The following is a 17535-nucleotide window of genomic DNA, read 5'->3' as shown; positions in this document are numbered from 1 at the left end:
TTTGCTGCCGGGTGACGTCGTCGGACACCGCTGATATTTCGACAGGAGCACACCCTGCCATTCTCAAGGCACAAATGCATTTGTGCCTTGAGAATGGCAGGGTGTGCTCCTGTTGAAATATCAGCGGTGTCCAACGACGTCACACGGCAGCAAACCCGTAAGTTATTTGAACACACTATTCGCCGGGAAAAGTTAAAGACACCTCATGGCTCGACCCCAGGCAGCAGCAGTCCAGCCACCGTCTCAGGGGCAGAATTCTTGCAAGTCTTTTTGTTAACACAGGCATCATGATTCACTCATTTTTGACGTCTCCATGCCCTTAACAGCCTGTCAAGCCCCATTGACATAAGCAGTGGGGTCTTCCATCACATCCCGGTTGCTTCACAGCACATCTGTGTGCAGACTGTCCAGATCACTGGGTGCACTGCACTCATTGTGGGAAAGATGACCATATCTTTACCGTCTGTCTGTCTGTCTGTCAGGGACCATTGGGACAGTCAAAAGCCATCCCCCACATGCTCCACGAGATAGTGTATGAACGTCAGGCAGTTGTTTCACTTGGCAGTCCTCCCACCACTAAGCTGTTTATCGACCTCATGATTGTGAACCAGGCCATCTGCTTCCATGTGGACACAGGAGCTAACCTTTCTTTGATTAACCTCCAAAAGCATGCCCCTGACTTGGTCCCGCCCTCCTGTACATTGATTGCCTATGATGACAGTTCAATTCCTCTCCGGAGTCAATTCACAGTCAAAACAACATGTAAACAAATCGCACAGCTGGTAATTTTGTTTGTTGTTCTCAGTTACTTGGTAAGCAACATTTATGGTCTTGATGTCTTCTTGCTGTTTGGATTCTTCATCACTGGTAAGGTTCGGGTCATCTCAGAAACAGTTCCCACTATTTGCAACTGGCCTGGAGTGTGCCGATGATTTCCAGGCCCACACCACCTCACATTCAGATCCTGTGCCTCATTTCTGCCCAGCACAGCCTCTTTGTGACTCTTTACAGGCAGCCATTAAGCAAAAATTTTATCACCTCCACGAAGCTGGTGTAAGTGAACATTAAGTGACCATGTACAAACTAATGCTTGGGTATTGGTAATGGTCAAGAAACCCAGTGGCTATCTCCAACTATGTGCCAGAGCTAAATCAACAATCAATGCCCAGGCAGAAGTGGAAACCTACCCCACCAATACTCTATCCCACCACCAAAACTTATAGGAGCTGCAGGTTCTTTTTGAGAGGGGTGATTTATTATTTTAAGTCCCTTCCACAAGTAACCCACATCACGTATCTGCTTAACCGGTTGGGAAAGATGTCCAGGACAGGTGGACAGTTGCCTGTAAGCATGCTTTCAAGCAGCTGAAGCTTATGTTGCTCTTGGCACCCTGTCTTACACCCTTAACTCCATCAAGCCCCTGGTTTTCACCACAGATTCACTGTGGCACAGGTGCAATACTGGCACATAGGAATAATGGTGGTAGTGAGCAACAGATTGGCGGGACCAAGTTTACCCTCATCACTGACCACATGCCACTAATGGCTCTCTTTGGCCCCACTCTTAGCTTCTGGAGCAGACTGCACAATAACTCCAGCATTGGATGCTCTTCCTCAGCTCGTACATTTACGACACAGCAAAAACATACCTATACGTCCATTGATAAACTTTACCAAAGCACCAATATACTACACACACACACACACACACACACACACACACACACACACACACACACACACACACACCTACAGACAATATAAAAATACACTGAAAACAGAAATCTAAAGAACTCCAGTGACATAATAGAAAAAATAAGAAATGAAAACATACCAAACATAGCAACACTACTTTCATTTAACATAATTTCCATGTACACACACATCCCAACAGAAGAAATCATCATCATCATCATAGAAAGAAACCTCCAACTGCAAGGAAACATACCCACAGCAAATATACAAGAAATATCAGCCATATTCAGGCTCATCACAGAGCAAAACTACTTCACATTCAACAAAAAATTTTACTCTCAACCAGATGGACTGTCCATGGGATCACCAATCAGTTGACTCCTAGCTGGCTTTTCCTCAATCAGACAGAAAACAAATCTTTGACAAAACAGTAATATCAAAATAGTACAAAATAATATATTGGTACAGATATGTAGGTGATATAATTTGCTATGGATGAACCACAGCCTTGCATAAAAGAACTTCATGACAACATAAAACTCCATCCACCCACAAATACAATTCACCACTCAAACACAAACAGATGGAGAACATAATTTCTTAGATCACACCATACACAATAGAAACAACAAACGGATTCACAATATACAGGAAATCCATAATCACCAGGACCATTACTCATAACCAATCCAATCACCCCATAACTCACAAAGAAGCCAGCTTCAGATATTTACTACATAGACTGAACAAAACACCCACGAACAAACATGATTACACGCAAGAACTGAACACAATAAAGCAAATTGCACAGGAGAATGGATATGATACAAGAAGAGTAGATAAAATAAACCACAAAATCCAAAAACAAACAACACATTATCATCAAACATACACACAAACAAACAAAACACAACACACAACAAATCAGTAGACAGTAAGCAACAAATGGCACATAATGACTTACAACAGCAAAGTCACACACAGGGTGGGTAATATACTAAAGAAACAAGGGCTCAACATAGCATACAGAACCTTCAATGCAATACAAAGCAGACTTGGAAGAAATACCACAAACACTGACAAATACAGCCAGCCCAGTACATACCAACTTACTTGCAACTGCAGTCAATCTGTATATGTGGGTCATTTGTGCAGGAATTTCAGAACCAGGAATACAGAACATATCAGAGCACAGAAATGCAATAGCTCACACTCAACATTCGCAGATCACCTGATAGCACACAATCACCACCCAACAAAAATTTGAAACTGACTCACAGACCTTTAAAACTAGTAGTAGCTTATACCAAAAATTAGCTACAGAAGAAAACTATCACATCCAAAAATCAACAGCCCGAGGAAAGAAAGTATTAAATAAATACACATCATTGTGCAATAAAACCCTCTTCGTCACAACTGAAGAACTATACAAATAACACCCACACTGAAACTACTCATGGGAGGAAGGGGGAGAAGACTACCCATCCCCCCCCCCCCCCCCCCACAAAAAAAAAAAAAAAAAAAAAAAAAAACCACTACAAACACCAAATAAACTTCAAATTTGCACACCTCACCCAAACAAACACGCCGTAAAACAAATGAATACAACACAGCTACAACAACATGTAATGACAGCAAAAACTGTATCCATGTTTGAAAATTCGTAGAAAGTGCATTGTCAAACGACCATAAGTCACCGAAATCAGTGTATTCACCTCGCCAAAACATATGAGAAAACACTACAACATCAAAGCCATAAGTTACACACAAAAAACATGGTATTTCAGTTTATAAATACATAATAAACAGAAAAATAAAAATTATGTTTTGCTGTTTGCAGATGACAAGTTGTAGGTTGTGTAGCAATATAGCTACCAACATAAATACCCAATAGCTTCATGTAAGGTATATAAACTAATGCATACAACCATTCTTTTGCCAATTAAGCTATAGGTAGAAATTTAGATACAATCTAATAAACAACAGACAGTGCATCAGTTCATTAATACACATCTCAACTGTGAATTGTAAACAAATGACGTATAATATTTTACAACTACTATTCATTCACAATCGTAAATATTTTGTACCAAAAGTTCCTCAAAATGTTAATATGTGACAACAGTTTTACAGTAAGAAAAAATAACCAACTGAAAGATGTATTGCGTAAAGCAGAATTCCTTGTCCTATTTTCATAGCAAGCACAGACATAAGAAGAACTGCAATGCCACAAGATGATTGCAGCATAGTCCTTTTTATTACAAAAAAAGCTAAACTGAACAGCATTTTTAAATTTTAAATTCATTTTTAAAAACTTCATGAAGGCTGTAGAGTACTCCTTAGCAAAATTGTATGACATTGTTTGCTGACAGACCTACAGGGGTAGGTTCGATCGCCAAATCAAAAAGGCTTTCTTCCCTCTCATCCAGAAGCATCTTTCCTTCGTAAAACATGAATTGTCTCTCAAGCTTATCTGTTGACTAAGTCACTGTGATAACTCCATATTTGAAATGTAGAGGTGGTGGTAGCGAGATGAGCGAGCAACCTGTTGGCACCACAAAATCTACTCCTCTTTAAGGGCAGAAAGGGGACACTGATCGTAACATCCCCATCCTACAAACACAGCATCACACTCTCAATTCTGGCAACACTGCAGAGAGGTTTGAAATTTCATTCAGGCATTAGACACTAAATCTGTTATCATGAAATGCATGCCATCATTTCACCTCATCTTACCAACCAAATGAAAATTTCCACAGCACCAAGTTTTGAAATGTCTGAATGCAAGTCTGATGCCATCATAAAAATGTACATAAGCAACCACAGCTACAGAGATGGGTTTTCTTTGGCAAATTTTTTAGCAAACTATTAGCTGCCTAAATTTCTGATTGCATTGTTTTATAAATGTAGCTGTATTTTATTTTGTGGGACATAATTTTGTTGACACATCTGCTGTTTACATATCACACCAAGTTATCACAATATCAAGTCAAATCTTCGAATAATTGCAAAAGTAACTGTATGTAAGTAATGGCAAATCAGATTACTCCACATTTAATAACTTAGGCCCAGTGTACAGTAAATTATATTTACTTTCAGTTCAGTTATTTTATTGCTTAGTGGAGCAATGCATAGAAACTGTTGTGACCAGACATGCACACTTTTAAGAGGTGGGCTTCTGTCAGTTGCCTATGTGGCATATTTTATAGTAATGAAAGTTACTTTAAAAATATATGATCTCCTGTATTTGCAGAAATACAGAGTGTAAAACATTTTGACTAACAAAATTATTAAATACTCAATATTAGAGAAGGAAAGTTGCTACTCACCATATAACGGAGATGCTGAGTCGCAATAGGCACAACGAAAAGATTCACACAATTATAGCTTTCAGCCATTAAGGCCTTTGTCAACACCACCCACACACACACAAACACACACACACACACACACACACACACACACACACACACACACACACACACACACACACACACGCAAACGCAAACTGCACACACGTCTGTAGTCTCAGATAACTGAAACCACACTCATTAAATACTCATAATTACCTGCTGGCATATGATTAGTAGCATAATACAATACAGCAGAGGCTTTCTCTAAGTCTTGACAATATTTTAGACATGCTACAAGTTCCTTAAGAAAATCTGCGTGGTGTACTGTAAGACACCAACTGTTATCACTTGCCTCCAATTTAGTAGAAAATTCTTCTGTTATCTAGGGAAAAAAAGGAAAAGGCAAAACAAATGCAATTATTTTACGTTCCATTGGACCTGCAGCAGAGTATATATCATTACAAGACATAATGAAAATGAAATCTCCAAAATGAGCTGCAGTAAGGTAATATATTAAATATTTTACACAACAGACCAGTTTCAGCTTAATTTCCATTATTAGGTGACGCCCAGTTGGAACTGATGACCATACTGCATCTACAGTAAATTTTTTTCTATCAAGTTGTGGTAAGAATAATGTTTTTTTTTTGGAGTTACAAAACGTAAAAATATGTTGAAAGATATTTTGATAGTTGCTCATTAGAGTACTGTATGTTTACAAAACATAAAACTGTCAAAATATCTGTCAAAAACTAGAAAACAGATATACTTACCATGACTAGGCAACAAATTTTACTGTATCTGCAATACGATCATCACTTCCAACTAGATGTCACTTGATAATGGCAATTAAGCCTTAACAGGCCCATCGTGTAAAATATTAAACATATTATGTTATTGCTGCTAGTTCTGGAGCTTTCATTTTCAAATGCAATTATGTTCACTATTTCTATATAATCCTTTTTCATCTTCAAGTTCACATTACCTGACAACACTAAATTAACAACATAATTTAACAACTGTTTACCTTTGTGGTATTAAACAAATAACTAGAGAACCAATTACCAAATTGTGTAAGCATTGAGTCATCAACAGGCAAAAAAAAAAAAAAAAAAAAAAAAAAAAAAAAAAAAAAAAAAAAAAAAAAAAAGAATAGAATGAAAACTTGCAAGCTTTGAGATGAATCCTATAACAAGCTAGAGACCCCACCCCCCACACAAGCACATACACAGCTGTACCAACTGAGCCTACAATGCTGGGACTGCAGTTTGGCAGATGGACTGGTAGAGGTTTTGTGTCGGTTGACATGGGTAGAGATAAAGGCAAAGAGTATTGGAGGGGTTGGCGAAGAGTAGCTGGTAGCTTGTGGGGGTGCTACCGGTGGGTGGGATAGGAATTCGTGAGGTGGAGCAGCAGATGCACAGGTTAGGAATGTGACACACAAACAATGAAGCTGGTGAGTACATGGGGCACACAATGATGAAGTGGACGTGTGGATTGGGAGAGGGTCACAGGGTAGAGGAATGGGACACTGTTGGGCGAAATGTGTGGGTGCAGTGTGTTAGGAGAGACTGAGGCTAGGAGGGTTACACGAACAATGGCTGTTTTGCAAGGATAATTCCCATCTGTGTAATTCGGAGAAGCTACTACTAGAAGGAACAATGTAGATAGTGTGGGTTGAGAAACAGACACTGGGCTCCAGCATGTTGTGCTAAGTGTGTTTTGGAGATGGGTGGTAAAATATTCTTGGCCACAAATTGATGGTGGCTGTTCATTCTGGTGGATAACTAGTTAGCGGTTGTGCACACACAAAATGTCATGCAACATGCAAATACCGCAATAGGGCTGGTATATGACATGGCTGTTTTCACAGGGGTGCTTGCATCTGATGCAATAGGATATGCTTGTGGCAAGACTACAACAGGATGTGCTGGGTTTGTGAATGAAGCAGTTCTTTCACATGGGCCTTCTGCTGGGATACGAACCCTGTGGTAAGGGGGTTGGGAGTGAGAGTGGATTTGATCTCCATTAACCCATTGCACCCACACCCTCCACCCAAATGTCTCCCCTTTCTCTGTCCAGTCATCCCCTCCCAATCTCTGTCTCCACATCATCATTGTCTTCCACTTCACTAACTCACTAATCCAGTGCCCTGTGTCCGATTCCCAGCTACCACACCTGCTGCCTCCTAAGGATCCACTAACCACAGCTCCCAACACCACCTCCCACTTCCTGCCCATTTCTCCCTCACCCTGGAGTCCACGCACTGAACTGCAAATCCCAGGAGGGAGGGAGAGAGAGAGAGAGAGAGAGAGAGAGAGAGAGAGAGAGAGAGAGAGAGAGAGACAGCTTTACAGCACTCTTGGAGAATCCTGATTCAGGGAGTGCATGATATGACCTGGGCCATGTAAAATTGAAGTCTTCTAATTGAAAAAATAGTGACTACTGTTCTAATTGACAGTGATAATGTATAAAATTACGTTTTCTAAGTGTCCTGCTAATAAAATGCAGTCTTTGATTAGTCTTCCTCACAACATTTTCTGTGTGTTCCTTCCAATTTAAGTTGTTCATAATTTTAATTCCTAGGTATTTAGTTGAATTTATGGTCTTTAGATTTGACCAATTTATCATGTATACAAAGTTTAATGGATTACTTTTAGCACTCATGTGGATGACCTCACACTTTTCATTGTTTAGGATCAATTGCCAATTTTTGCACCACACAGCTACCTTTTCTAAATTGTTTTGCAATTAGTTTTGATCTTCTGATTACTTTACTAGTCAATAAACAACAGTATCATCTGCAAACAACTTAAAGACAGCTGCTCGGATAGTCTCCCAAATCGTTTATATAGACAAAGAACAGCAAAGGGCTTGTAACACTACCTTGAGGAATGCCAGAAATCACTTCTGTTTTACTCGATGACTTTCTGTCAATTACTACAAACTGTGACATCTCCGACAGGAAGTCACGAATCCAGTCACATAACTGAGACGATATTCCATAAGCATGCAAATTCGTTACAAGCCGCTTGTGTAGGACAGTCTCAAAAGACTTCTGGAGATCTATAAATACGGAATCAATCTGAAATCCCTTGTCAATAGCACTCACCACTCTGTGTGAGTAAAGAGCTAGTTGTGTTTCACAAGAACAATGTTTTCTAAGTCCGTGTTAATTATGTGTCAATACACCGTTTTCTTCGAGGTAATTCATAATGCTCTAACACAATGTATGTTCCAAAATCCTGCTGCATATTGATGTCAATGATATGGGCCTGTAATTTAGTGGATTAGTTCGACTGCCTTTCTTGAATGTTGGTGTGACCTGTGCAACATTTCAGTCTTTGGGTATGGATCTTTCATCGAGTGAATGGTTGTATGTAATTGTGAAGTATGGAGCTATTGTGTCAGCATACTCTGAAAGGAACCTAACTGGTATACAGTCTGGAGCAGAAGACTTGCTTTTCTGGAGTGATTTAAGTGGCTTCATTACTCCGAGGAGATCTACTTCTATGTTACTCACGTTGGCAGCTGTTCTTGATTCGAATTCTAGAATATTTACTTTGTCATCTTTGGTGATGGAATTTCAGAAGGCTGTGTTTAGTAACTCTGCTCTGGCAGCACTGTCGTCGGTAGTATTTCTTTGCTATCGTGCAGAGAAGGCACTAATTGTGTCTTGCCGCTAGCATGCTTCACACATGACCAGAATCTCTCTGGATTTTGAGCCAGGTTTTGAGAAATAGTTTTGTTGTGGAAAGTATTATAAGCACCTCCCATTCAAGTCCGCGCTAAATTTTAAGCCAAGAGCGTCAATCTTTAAGATTTTGCGTCCATTTAAATTTGGCAAGTTTTTTTCGCTGTTTCTGCAACAGTGTTCTGACACATTTTGTGTACCAAGGAGGATCAGCTTCATTGTTTGTTAATTTATCTGGTATAAATATCTCAACTGCTCCCAATACTATTTCTCTGAATTCAAGCCACATCTGGTCTACACTTACATTCTGAACGCGAGGAGATTGCCTCTCCAGAAGGCGTCAAGTGAATTTTTATCTGCTTTTCTGAACAGGTATATTCTTCTTTTATTTTTGGAGGATTTGAGGGTTACAATATTCAATCTCACTATGAAAAGCCTGTGTTCACTAATCCCTGTATCCATTTTGATCTTCGTTATTAGCTCAGGATTATTTCTTGCTAAGAAGTCAAGTGTGAATTCACAACCTTTTATGCAACGCGTGGCCTCATGAACCAACTGCTCGAAATAATTTTTCAGAGAATGCATTTAGCACATTTTTGGATGATGCATAACTCTGGGTTTAAACATGTATTTTCACCAACATATCAAGGGTAAATTAAAGTCACCACCAACTATAAATGTACAAGTTGGGTATGGGTTTGAAATCAAACTCAAGTTTTCTTTGAACCTTTTAGAAATTTTATCATCTGAATTGGGAGGTTGGTGAAAGGATCCAATTATTATTTTATTCCAGTTGCAAGAATGACCTCTGCCCATACTAACTTACAGGAACTATCTACTTCAATTTCTCGACAAGATGAACTACTTCCAACAACAACAAGCACACCACCACCAGTGTTTGGCCTATCCTCTCGGGACACCATTAAATTCTTCACAAAAATGTTGGCTTAACTTATCTCCAGCTTTAGCCAGCTTTCGGTGCCTATAACAATTGAGCATCAGTGCCTTCTATCAGTGCTTGGAGCTCTGATACTTTTCCAACACAGCTACGACAATTTACAACTGTCATACCGATGGCCTTCACCCCTTGAGACTGAAGCCCTTTGGCATTTTCCCCGAGACCCTCTAACCTAAAAGACCACCCAGTCCACGCCACACAGCCCCTGCTACTTGTGTAGCCACCGCCTTCGCGTAGTGAACTCCTCACCTATGCAACGGAACCCGAAACCCAACCACCCTATGGTGCACGTCGAGGAATCTGCAGCCTATATGGTCGCAGAACTATCTGAGCCTCTGATTCAGACCCTCCACTCAGCTCTGTACCAGAGGTCTGCAATTGTTCCTGTCAACTATGCTGCAAATGATGAGCTCTGCTTTCATCTTGCAAGCAAGAATAGCAGCCACTCAAAACCAGAGAGAATCTCTTCTGCTCCAAAGCAACACACATCACTGGTGCAGATGTGAGCCACCACCTGCAGTTGGCTGCACCCTGTGCTCTTCATCCCATCTGGAAGGACCCTTTCCATGTCTGGAATGACTCCACCTGGTATGCACATTGAGTGCACATTGGCTTTCTTCCCCTTCTTGGCAGCCATGTCTATAAGGGGCTCCAAATGCACCTAACATTGGAGCTCCCAACAACCAATAATCCCACCCTCTACCATTGTCTGGATCTTGCAGACTGAGAGGTATCCTCTGAAACAGGACAGAAGACTGCATCTGGCTGTGAGACAGTGTCAGGCACGGACACCACCTGGAACCTATTAGTCAGACTCAGCAGGGAGGCATTATGAGTGGCCCCCTGGGAATTCTTTTGCCTCCTGCCATGCCTCGATGTGACCTCCCACTCGACCACAGGTGACGGATCGACCTCAGTGCGAGGACTCAGACATGCTGGACGTCTGTTGGATCTCCACGGCTGATCCACAACAGTGGTACCTACCCATCCACTGCAGCTTCAAGCTGTGTAACCGAAGCCATCATAGGCTGGAGCTGAGAGTGAAGTGTCACCAACTCAGCTTGCATCCACACACAATAATCACACTCCCTATCCATACTAAAACTGTGGAAAACTACACTACTCAGACAAACGGACTATTGACACATACTGCAGTACTCTATTGTAGACCCTGAGAAAAATGCAAGAACTGTCTATAATAAATTACATTAATGTGCAGAGAGTCAAAATCTGAACTACCAAAGCACTCAGGTGAGACTAAATTATTCACTCCTGATTTAGAACCTGTAATATGTCACAAAATCGGTTTACTTTCTGATGCAAACAGAAACATGAGACGTGTCTCTATTAGATATTAAATTAACCAAAGAAACTTAAGAAACTAAACCATCAAAGCACACAGATGAAATTATATAATTGGTTCCTGGTTAGGAACTCATTAAAAGTCACAAAATCTGTTATTTCCCTTTTGCTGCTTTTGCCTCAGCTGGTTTCTGCTGGCTGACTGACACACACGCAGGACCCAGGACACAGGTGGACACAGAGTGTACTCTGATGGCACAGTGGTATGTCAGGGATATCCTATCAGCAGCTAAGTATTTTGTACAGATCAAAAAACATACAGCAGTCACATTGCACTGACAATTAAACCCTTAAAAAGGGTCTACAGATCACGAAATGCGTAAACTATCACCAAAACACTTCACTTCATCAATTACACTGTGCTGCTAATGTCGGGGAAACTTGAATTTTTCAGCGTGAAACAGTCATGCCCCAAAGTCATTCCCAATGGGTTCCCACATCACGATGCAAGGAGTAATACATGGTGTGCCTCTCCCAAAAAACTGGAAGAACAGAACCTCTCCTCAGGTCATTACCACATGCACCAATGATGATGGACCAGAGTAGTGCAGAACTGTGATCCATCGCTGAAAACTGTGGAACCATTAAGCAGCAGTCTATTCTTCCTTGCATGGCACCCGTCCAAACACAGCATCTCTGTTATGATGTTAACAGTAACCTGCACATAAGATGCTAATTCCCTAGTCCAGCTGCTGTTAGTCTCAGACTAATGGTGAGGAATGACTTATGTTGCAGGGAGTCCATTACTAGTTGTACAGCATGTGTAGGTATGGAGACCCATAATGATGCCTTTTTCTAACTTTGTCAGGTGCTGATAATGCTGTCCCACACAAGTATGAAGCATCTTTGCATCCTTCTCAGTGATCACTCAACATCTGACATAGTCCATGCCCCTCATGTACCCTATCTGGCCTGATAACAACATTAAACATGAACAACACTAAAAAAACTGTAAATCATTTACTTATGGGCCTCAAGTCTGTACAAAGTTAAACGACATCCAATAATGTCTTCTGGCTGCTTCACTTTATTATCACGAAATGTAGATGGGTGCATGAGTTAAGGAAGAGCTGATGAGAAGACAGGTTGCAATTAGACCTGATTTTAGGGACAATACCACACAGCTGACTGTCAGAAGCTGGGCTGATGGGAAACATACAAACTTGATTATAGTTTGATGTACTGTAACTTGTGCTCCGATGCTAGCGACAGAGTAAAAGGTTGGATAAATCTGTAGGTTCCATTTCAAAGGAACCTTCATATCATTTGTCTGAATTGACAGAGGAGAAATAAATTATTCACCACATTAAAGAAAAAAGGAATAGGAGAACATTAACTCGGGGAAAGGAATGAAAGTGAAAATGACCATGTAGTATTTTGCACAGAGCATCATTTAACCATTGCAAACACTTGGTTTTTTTCAAGAATCATGAAAGAAGGTTGTATACACAGTCGAGACATGGAGACTACATACAGTTTCAGATATATAATAAGACATTTTTCAAAATCAGCCTCAAGCTCAAAAACATATCCAGCAGCAGAGGTATACTGAGAATAATTTATTGGTTATGAACTGCAGATAAAGACTGAAGGAACTGCACACAGGTAGGAAATTAAGGAAATGGGGCCTGGTTAATTATAACAAACCAGAGATTTTTGAGAATCTCAGAGGAGGCACAATCAATAGTTGTCTACTGATTCGGCCAGGGAAAAGAAACACAATAGGAGGCAAATGGTTAGTGCTGCCCCATGAACTTCATTACCACCTAAAGTGTATTTTTATTTTCAGAGGCCAGGAAGAAAGGATTGGTGACTAATTGTTCGAGGGAAGAACGAGAGTACATGTTCTCCCAATATCTTATCAATGTCACTAAGCAGAATCACTCTGAGATCAAGTTGGCGATCATTTCTTTTCATTCCTTACATATATCTTTTATGAAAGAATCATATTAGGTTGGTCGGTAAATTATTTTTGAACAATGACACCGGGGGTTGCTTCAGTAGCTTCATATTAATAGGTGGTATAATTACATGAATACATAATTTACATCTTTTGATTCCAATAATAAATTTCATTTATCCATTTTTTTGCTCAGGTCTTTGAAAGTTTCTCTTATCTGTCACGGAATTTCATAATAATAGTATTTTTATCTGCCTTGTCATACTGGGAAGAGTGTTAATATTAGTAATAACCCAGGCCTCTCTTGTACTATAAAATCTAGAGGGAAATGTCTGATCTCTAACCCTTCCCTTGAACAGAGATGGCAAATTGGAGTTTAAAGTAATCATGGCTATAACATCTGTAACAAATATTATTTATATTTTCATAAGCCAGATTTAATAATTTGTATTTTACAGCTCTGATGTCATAAGTTAAGTTTATGTGTAAGTCACATGCAGAAGTACATGCATGATTGCAATAGATGTGAGTGCACCAACTACAGTTATCTTCATTATCTCAATGGCCTTTAGCATTTTCACCTCTCAATCTAGATAGCAGGTACACATGCCCGAAGAGAACCTTCACATGGAGTCAAATCTATTTAGCAGTTACAAAAAATTTGTTGTGAATCTGTATTGGAAGTAACATATACAGGGTCTCCCAAGAGGAATGGTCCACATTCAGGGAATTCGAAGCGAAAAAGTCTAGTAAACACGAGTTCTAAAATGCATACCTTAAGCGCTACAAGCACACCTTGGATGCTGTGAAATAAATCTCTTTACTGCAAGATCTTTGCGTTCCATATTTTTGGAGAAGATAGTGTGGACAAAATAAAAGAAAATCTTTTTAGTAAACATGGGCTCTAAACCTTAAGAACTCTGAGAACTTGCTCAGCAGAATAGTTGTTTTTTTGTAACAGCAAAGATGACGGAGTGCTCATAGCTCTTAAAAATACAATGACCAAAAAATAAAAATACATACCGAATTTTTTGCAGCTAATGTGCAAATTGTTTCAAGATCAAGCCGAAGTGTTCTAGCAACATTAAACCATGTCTTGTATGTTTTCAAATTTAATTCTGTCTTTACTATTCTCAGTGGGTTTTCTAGAAGAGGACGAAAAGGCAATCTAAACTCTGCTATTGTTGGCAATTCACATGCATCTGGATATTTATCAAACCAATCATCTTTCTCTTGCTGATTAGGTTGTCTGGAGAGAGAGAAAAAAAAAAAGCATATTTCAATTAACAAAAATTATGACTGACATGTTTCTGTCTCTGATACACTGCGAAAATGTGCTTAAAATAATTATGCGGTAAACTATAATAATAATAGTAGTAACAATATAATGTATAATTATAATAATAATTATAATATATCATCATCATATGCAGAAGGTATACTACAAAAATATTCTGCAATTAACTGAGCCATTATATGGAACGATGTGACAGAAACACTGATGTTTAGTAATGCTGTTACTAAGTTAATATTCTCTTTCACATAAATTCTTCGGGCTGACCATAACTCTTAAGTCTATTCTGAGGCTGTAACAATATTTTTCTGCCTTTGACAGTTCTACAAATGGACCCTTCTTTTAATCTGCATTAGTCACACATTCATGACTGTGACACTAATTTATGAAATCAGAATCTGAACTTGCATAAAGGAGTTGTCAATTAAAATTTTTTAATTGGATGCTGTATTTTTTTCCTTCTTTTCTTTTGCCTGTCTTTCTTCTTACAAAGAGACATCTCCATTTTCATCATCATTACTGTAGTGCTATCTATTTGTAAAATCGGTCATATGGGAGCAGATTAACGGTATCACCAGTATTAATATGAATGTATTAATTAAAACATTAGTGCACTTTTAATTTGTGAAACAATTATCTCTGCCAGTTATAGGATAACTGAAAATAAAGGAAAATGTGGCTACTGGTAGATGACACGCCCTTAAACTTCACTTTTCCAGGCTGGTTTCTATGTGCAGCTACAGTTTATGAGAAGGAAACTCTTACTGTACACAAATTATTTATTTGTAAAGTATCTTTATTGCAGTTCTGGGCTGGGTATACAAGGAGACACTATAAGGGACAAAATCTCTCAATGCAAAATCACTCCTGTCCTTCAAGTTGAGAAACTGTTCTTTCTGCAATTTTGCATTAAGAAATTTTATTAGGCTGTTTGCTGCTTTCTTGCACGAGTTGTAGCAAACTGTACTGGGTTTGGTCACAGCAGGCACACTGTGAGCCTCAGAGAGTTCTGAATCCAGCTGTCACATGGAGAATGGGCAGTTAAAAAACAATCATAAATGTTGCATTTTAAGTTAGTCACTTAAGTTCTTTGTTAGGTGTGACAGTTGCCTGTGTGATGTCACAGAGCCACAGGGCAGGCAGGTCCAGGTCTGAAGAGAAGCACCTGTCACTCCAAAGGCCAGGAAGCCCTAAAGGTGAATTTAGGTAAATCAGAAGCGTGGTGGGTCACACTTGCAATGTGATGAGGTGTAGTGTGATCCACCCAGTACTGGACACCGTCTTGATGTTGAAGAACACCCAGTTGGGTGCACAGTATCTATTCTGCTCTGCTGATAATCTATTTCTATGGTTTTCCTTTGGTGACTACTCAGGGTGACAGAAGGGACCTTGGGGGAAGTGGTGGAGAGCAGAATGTGAGTGCTATGGCAGAGGATGAGTCTAGCTATTCTGAAATGCATATGGCTGCCAGTGATCAGAATACACAGCTCCTGAAATACGAGACACTCTACAACTCTAACCCTGAGGCAGGGAGAGAATGGACCCTAAAGTATGTTATGTTTGTTAACACTCATCAACAGGAGAAATGGTCAGGTGGACTGTATTGAGTGTGTCATATGTCTTGTGTTGATAAGTAAAGGGAATATACTTATATTATTTCTGGCACATGAATTTCAACAGTTAGTACTTGGAGATGTGTATCAGGGCGACAGCAGAGAAGTAGTATGTATTATTACAAAATAAACATCTTCATTGGCTTTATCTACTTCAGGCTTATTCTTATGGGGGTCAAGTTTACAAATTGGTTCCTAGAGATACAAGCACAGGTATCTTTCTTGCGTCAAGAGTTTCAGTTCCTCTATGTAGGATCCACTGCAGTAGGACACCCCACCTTACTGGAGAGATTTAACTTACTTTTCACCTCTCTTATTCGGCATATTAACTAGTTTATGGCAGTATTTTTGGGTTCACCTCAGCCTCTTGTATATTTGGACTTAATATGATTTTCAACCCCCCGCCCCTCCATCCTCCCTCCCCTTCTCATCCTCAAATTGCTTTTGCCAGGAGTAAGCCACCTACTTCAAAAGTGATTATCTTAATTCACACAATACTGACAAATGAAATGATCTTGCAACAGGTAGAAACTCTGCACAAAGCACCACCAGTACAATGCATGCTGTTAAAGTAAACTTTCAAACCACCACCACCACCACCACCACCACCACCACCACCACCACCACCACCACACTTTAGCAAAGCCTCGAATATACAGATAAATCTCTTTAGTTACATAATGCAGAACTTACCTCAACCTTTGATATCTCTTCAAGAAACAAAGAAGTTGATGTTCATCGTTCATTTCATTTTGAAAATCATCATGGTTCATGAGAACATTGACACACATAAACATTTCATAATTATAGTAATTGATTTTGTAATACAGTTTCTGTAAACATGACCGCACTCTCTCTTTTAAGGTTATCTTTTCAATTATCTCCTTTCCCTTTTTTAGAATAGGTTCTTCTGAATTCTTTACACTGAATCCTCTGCTACCATCTGGATTTACTGTTACCTCCACTTGGGGTTTCCAAGATAAAATAAGAGTTTCCAGATACAAAGTCAGGTAATCTTCTACATCCAAATGGAAGTCATTACAAAATTCTTCAACCAACTGTGTAGAAAATGAGTCAACAGATATTAGTGCTCTGAACATATGTTGAGACCCTGAACTGTAATGTTTGGAAGCCTCCTTGTATGGTATTTTAAACTTCACTAACGTCTTTATCCACTTACAGCCTATAAGAGTCTGATAAAATTTTGTCATTATGTCACTGCATTCAATTATTTCAGCAAATGCTACAGCTAATTCTGCCAACGCACCTAGTCTTACACAGTCATGAGCAAAGGTTTTTGAAGCATCCGTGAGTTCCTGTACAGAGTTTTCATTATTAATACATAAAAGTGCAACACCCATTGTGCGATCCAACTTTCGAAATTTCAAAATTCTATGTAATAATGTCCTTGCAGCCAAAAATATGTTTGCTTCAACATCAAAGAGTTCATTTTTTCTGCACTGTAGCACTTTGTAATAGATGTTCAGCAACACTTTCAACATAGTTACTTCACACAAGTCCTCTCTCAAGCATTTGTAGTAATTTCTAAACACACAACTCGCTTCTGCATCCATTTCCTGCAAGAAAAAAGAAACCAGCAAATCCTGAATGTAGAGAAAATGTTCCGAACTCTTCACTATCACAAAACAAATAATATTAAATATAAA

General features: G+C 39.4%; 1 protein-coding gene across 1 annotated transcript in view; it reads right to left on the bottom strand.

Moving 5' to 3' along the window:
* The window catches only part of LOC124776022, a 290423-nt gene that overhangs the window by 67021 nt on the left and 205867 nt on the right, over window positions 1-17535 (bottom strand). Inside the window, exons 18-20 of the mRNA XM_047250863.1 lie at window positions 16562-17445; window positions 13985-14210; window positions 5264-5429 (exon numbers count right to left, since the gene is read on the bottom strand). Of these exons, the coding sequence (XP_047106819.1) occupies window positions 5264-5429; window positions 13985-14210; window positions 16562-17445 (1276 nt within the window). The remainder of the gene's footprint in view (window positions 1-5263; window positions 5430-13984; window positions 14211-16561; window positions 17446-17535) is intronic.

Source organism: Schistocerca piceifrons, chromosome 2 (genome assembly GCF_021461385.2).
Source record: "Schistocerca piceifrons isolate TAMUIC-IGC-003096 chromosome 2, iqSchPice1.1, whole genome shotgun sequence".
Classification (NCBI taxonomy): Eukaryota; Metazoa; Arthropoda; class Insecta; order Orthoptera; family Acrididae; genus Schistocerca; species Schistocerca piceifrons.
This window is presented reverse-complemented; position numbering and strand designations above follow the sequence as displayed.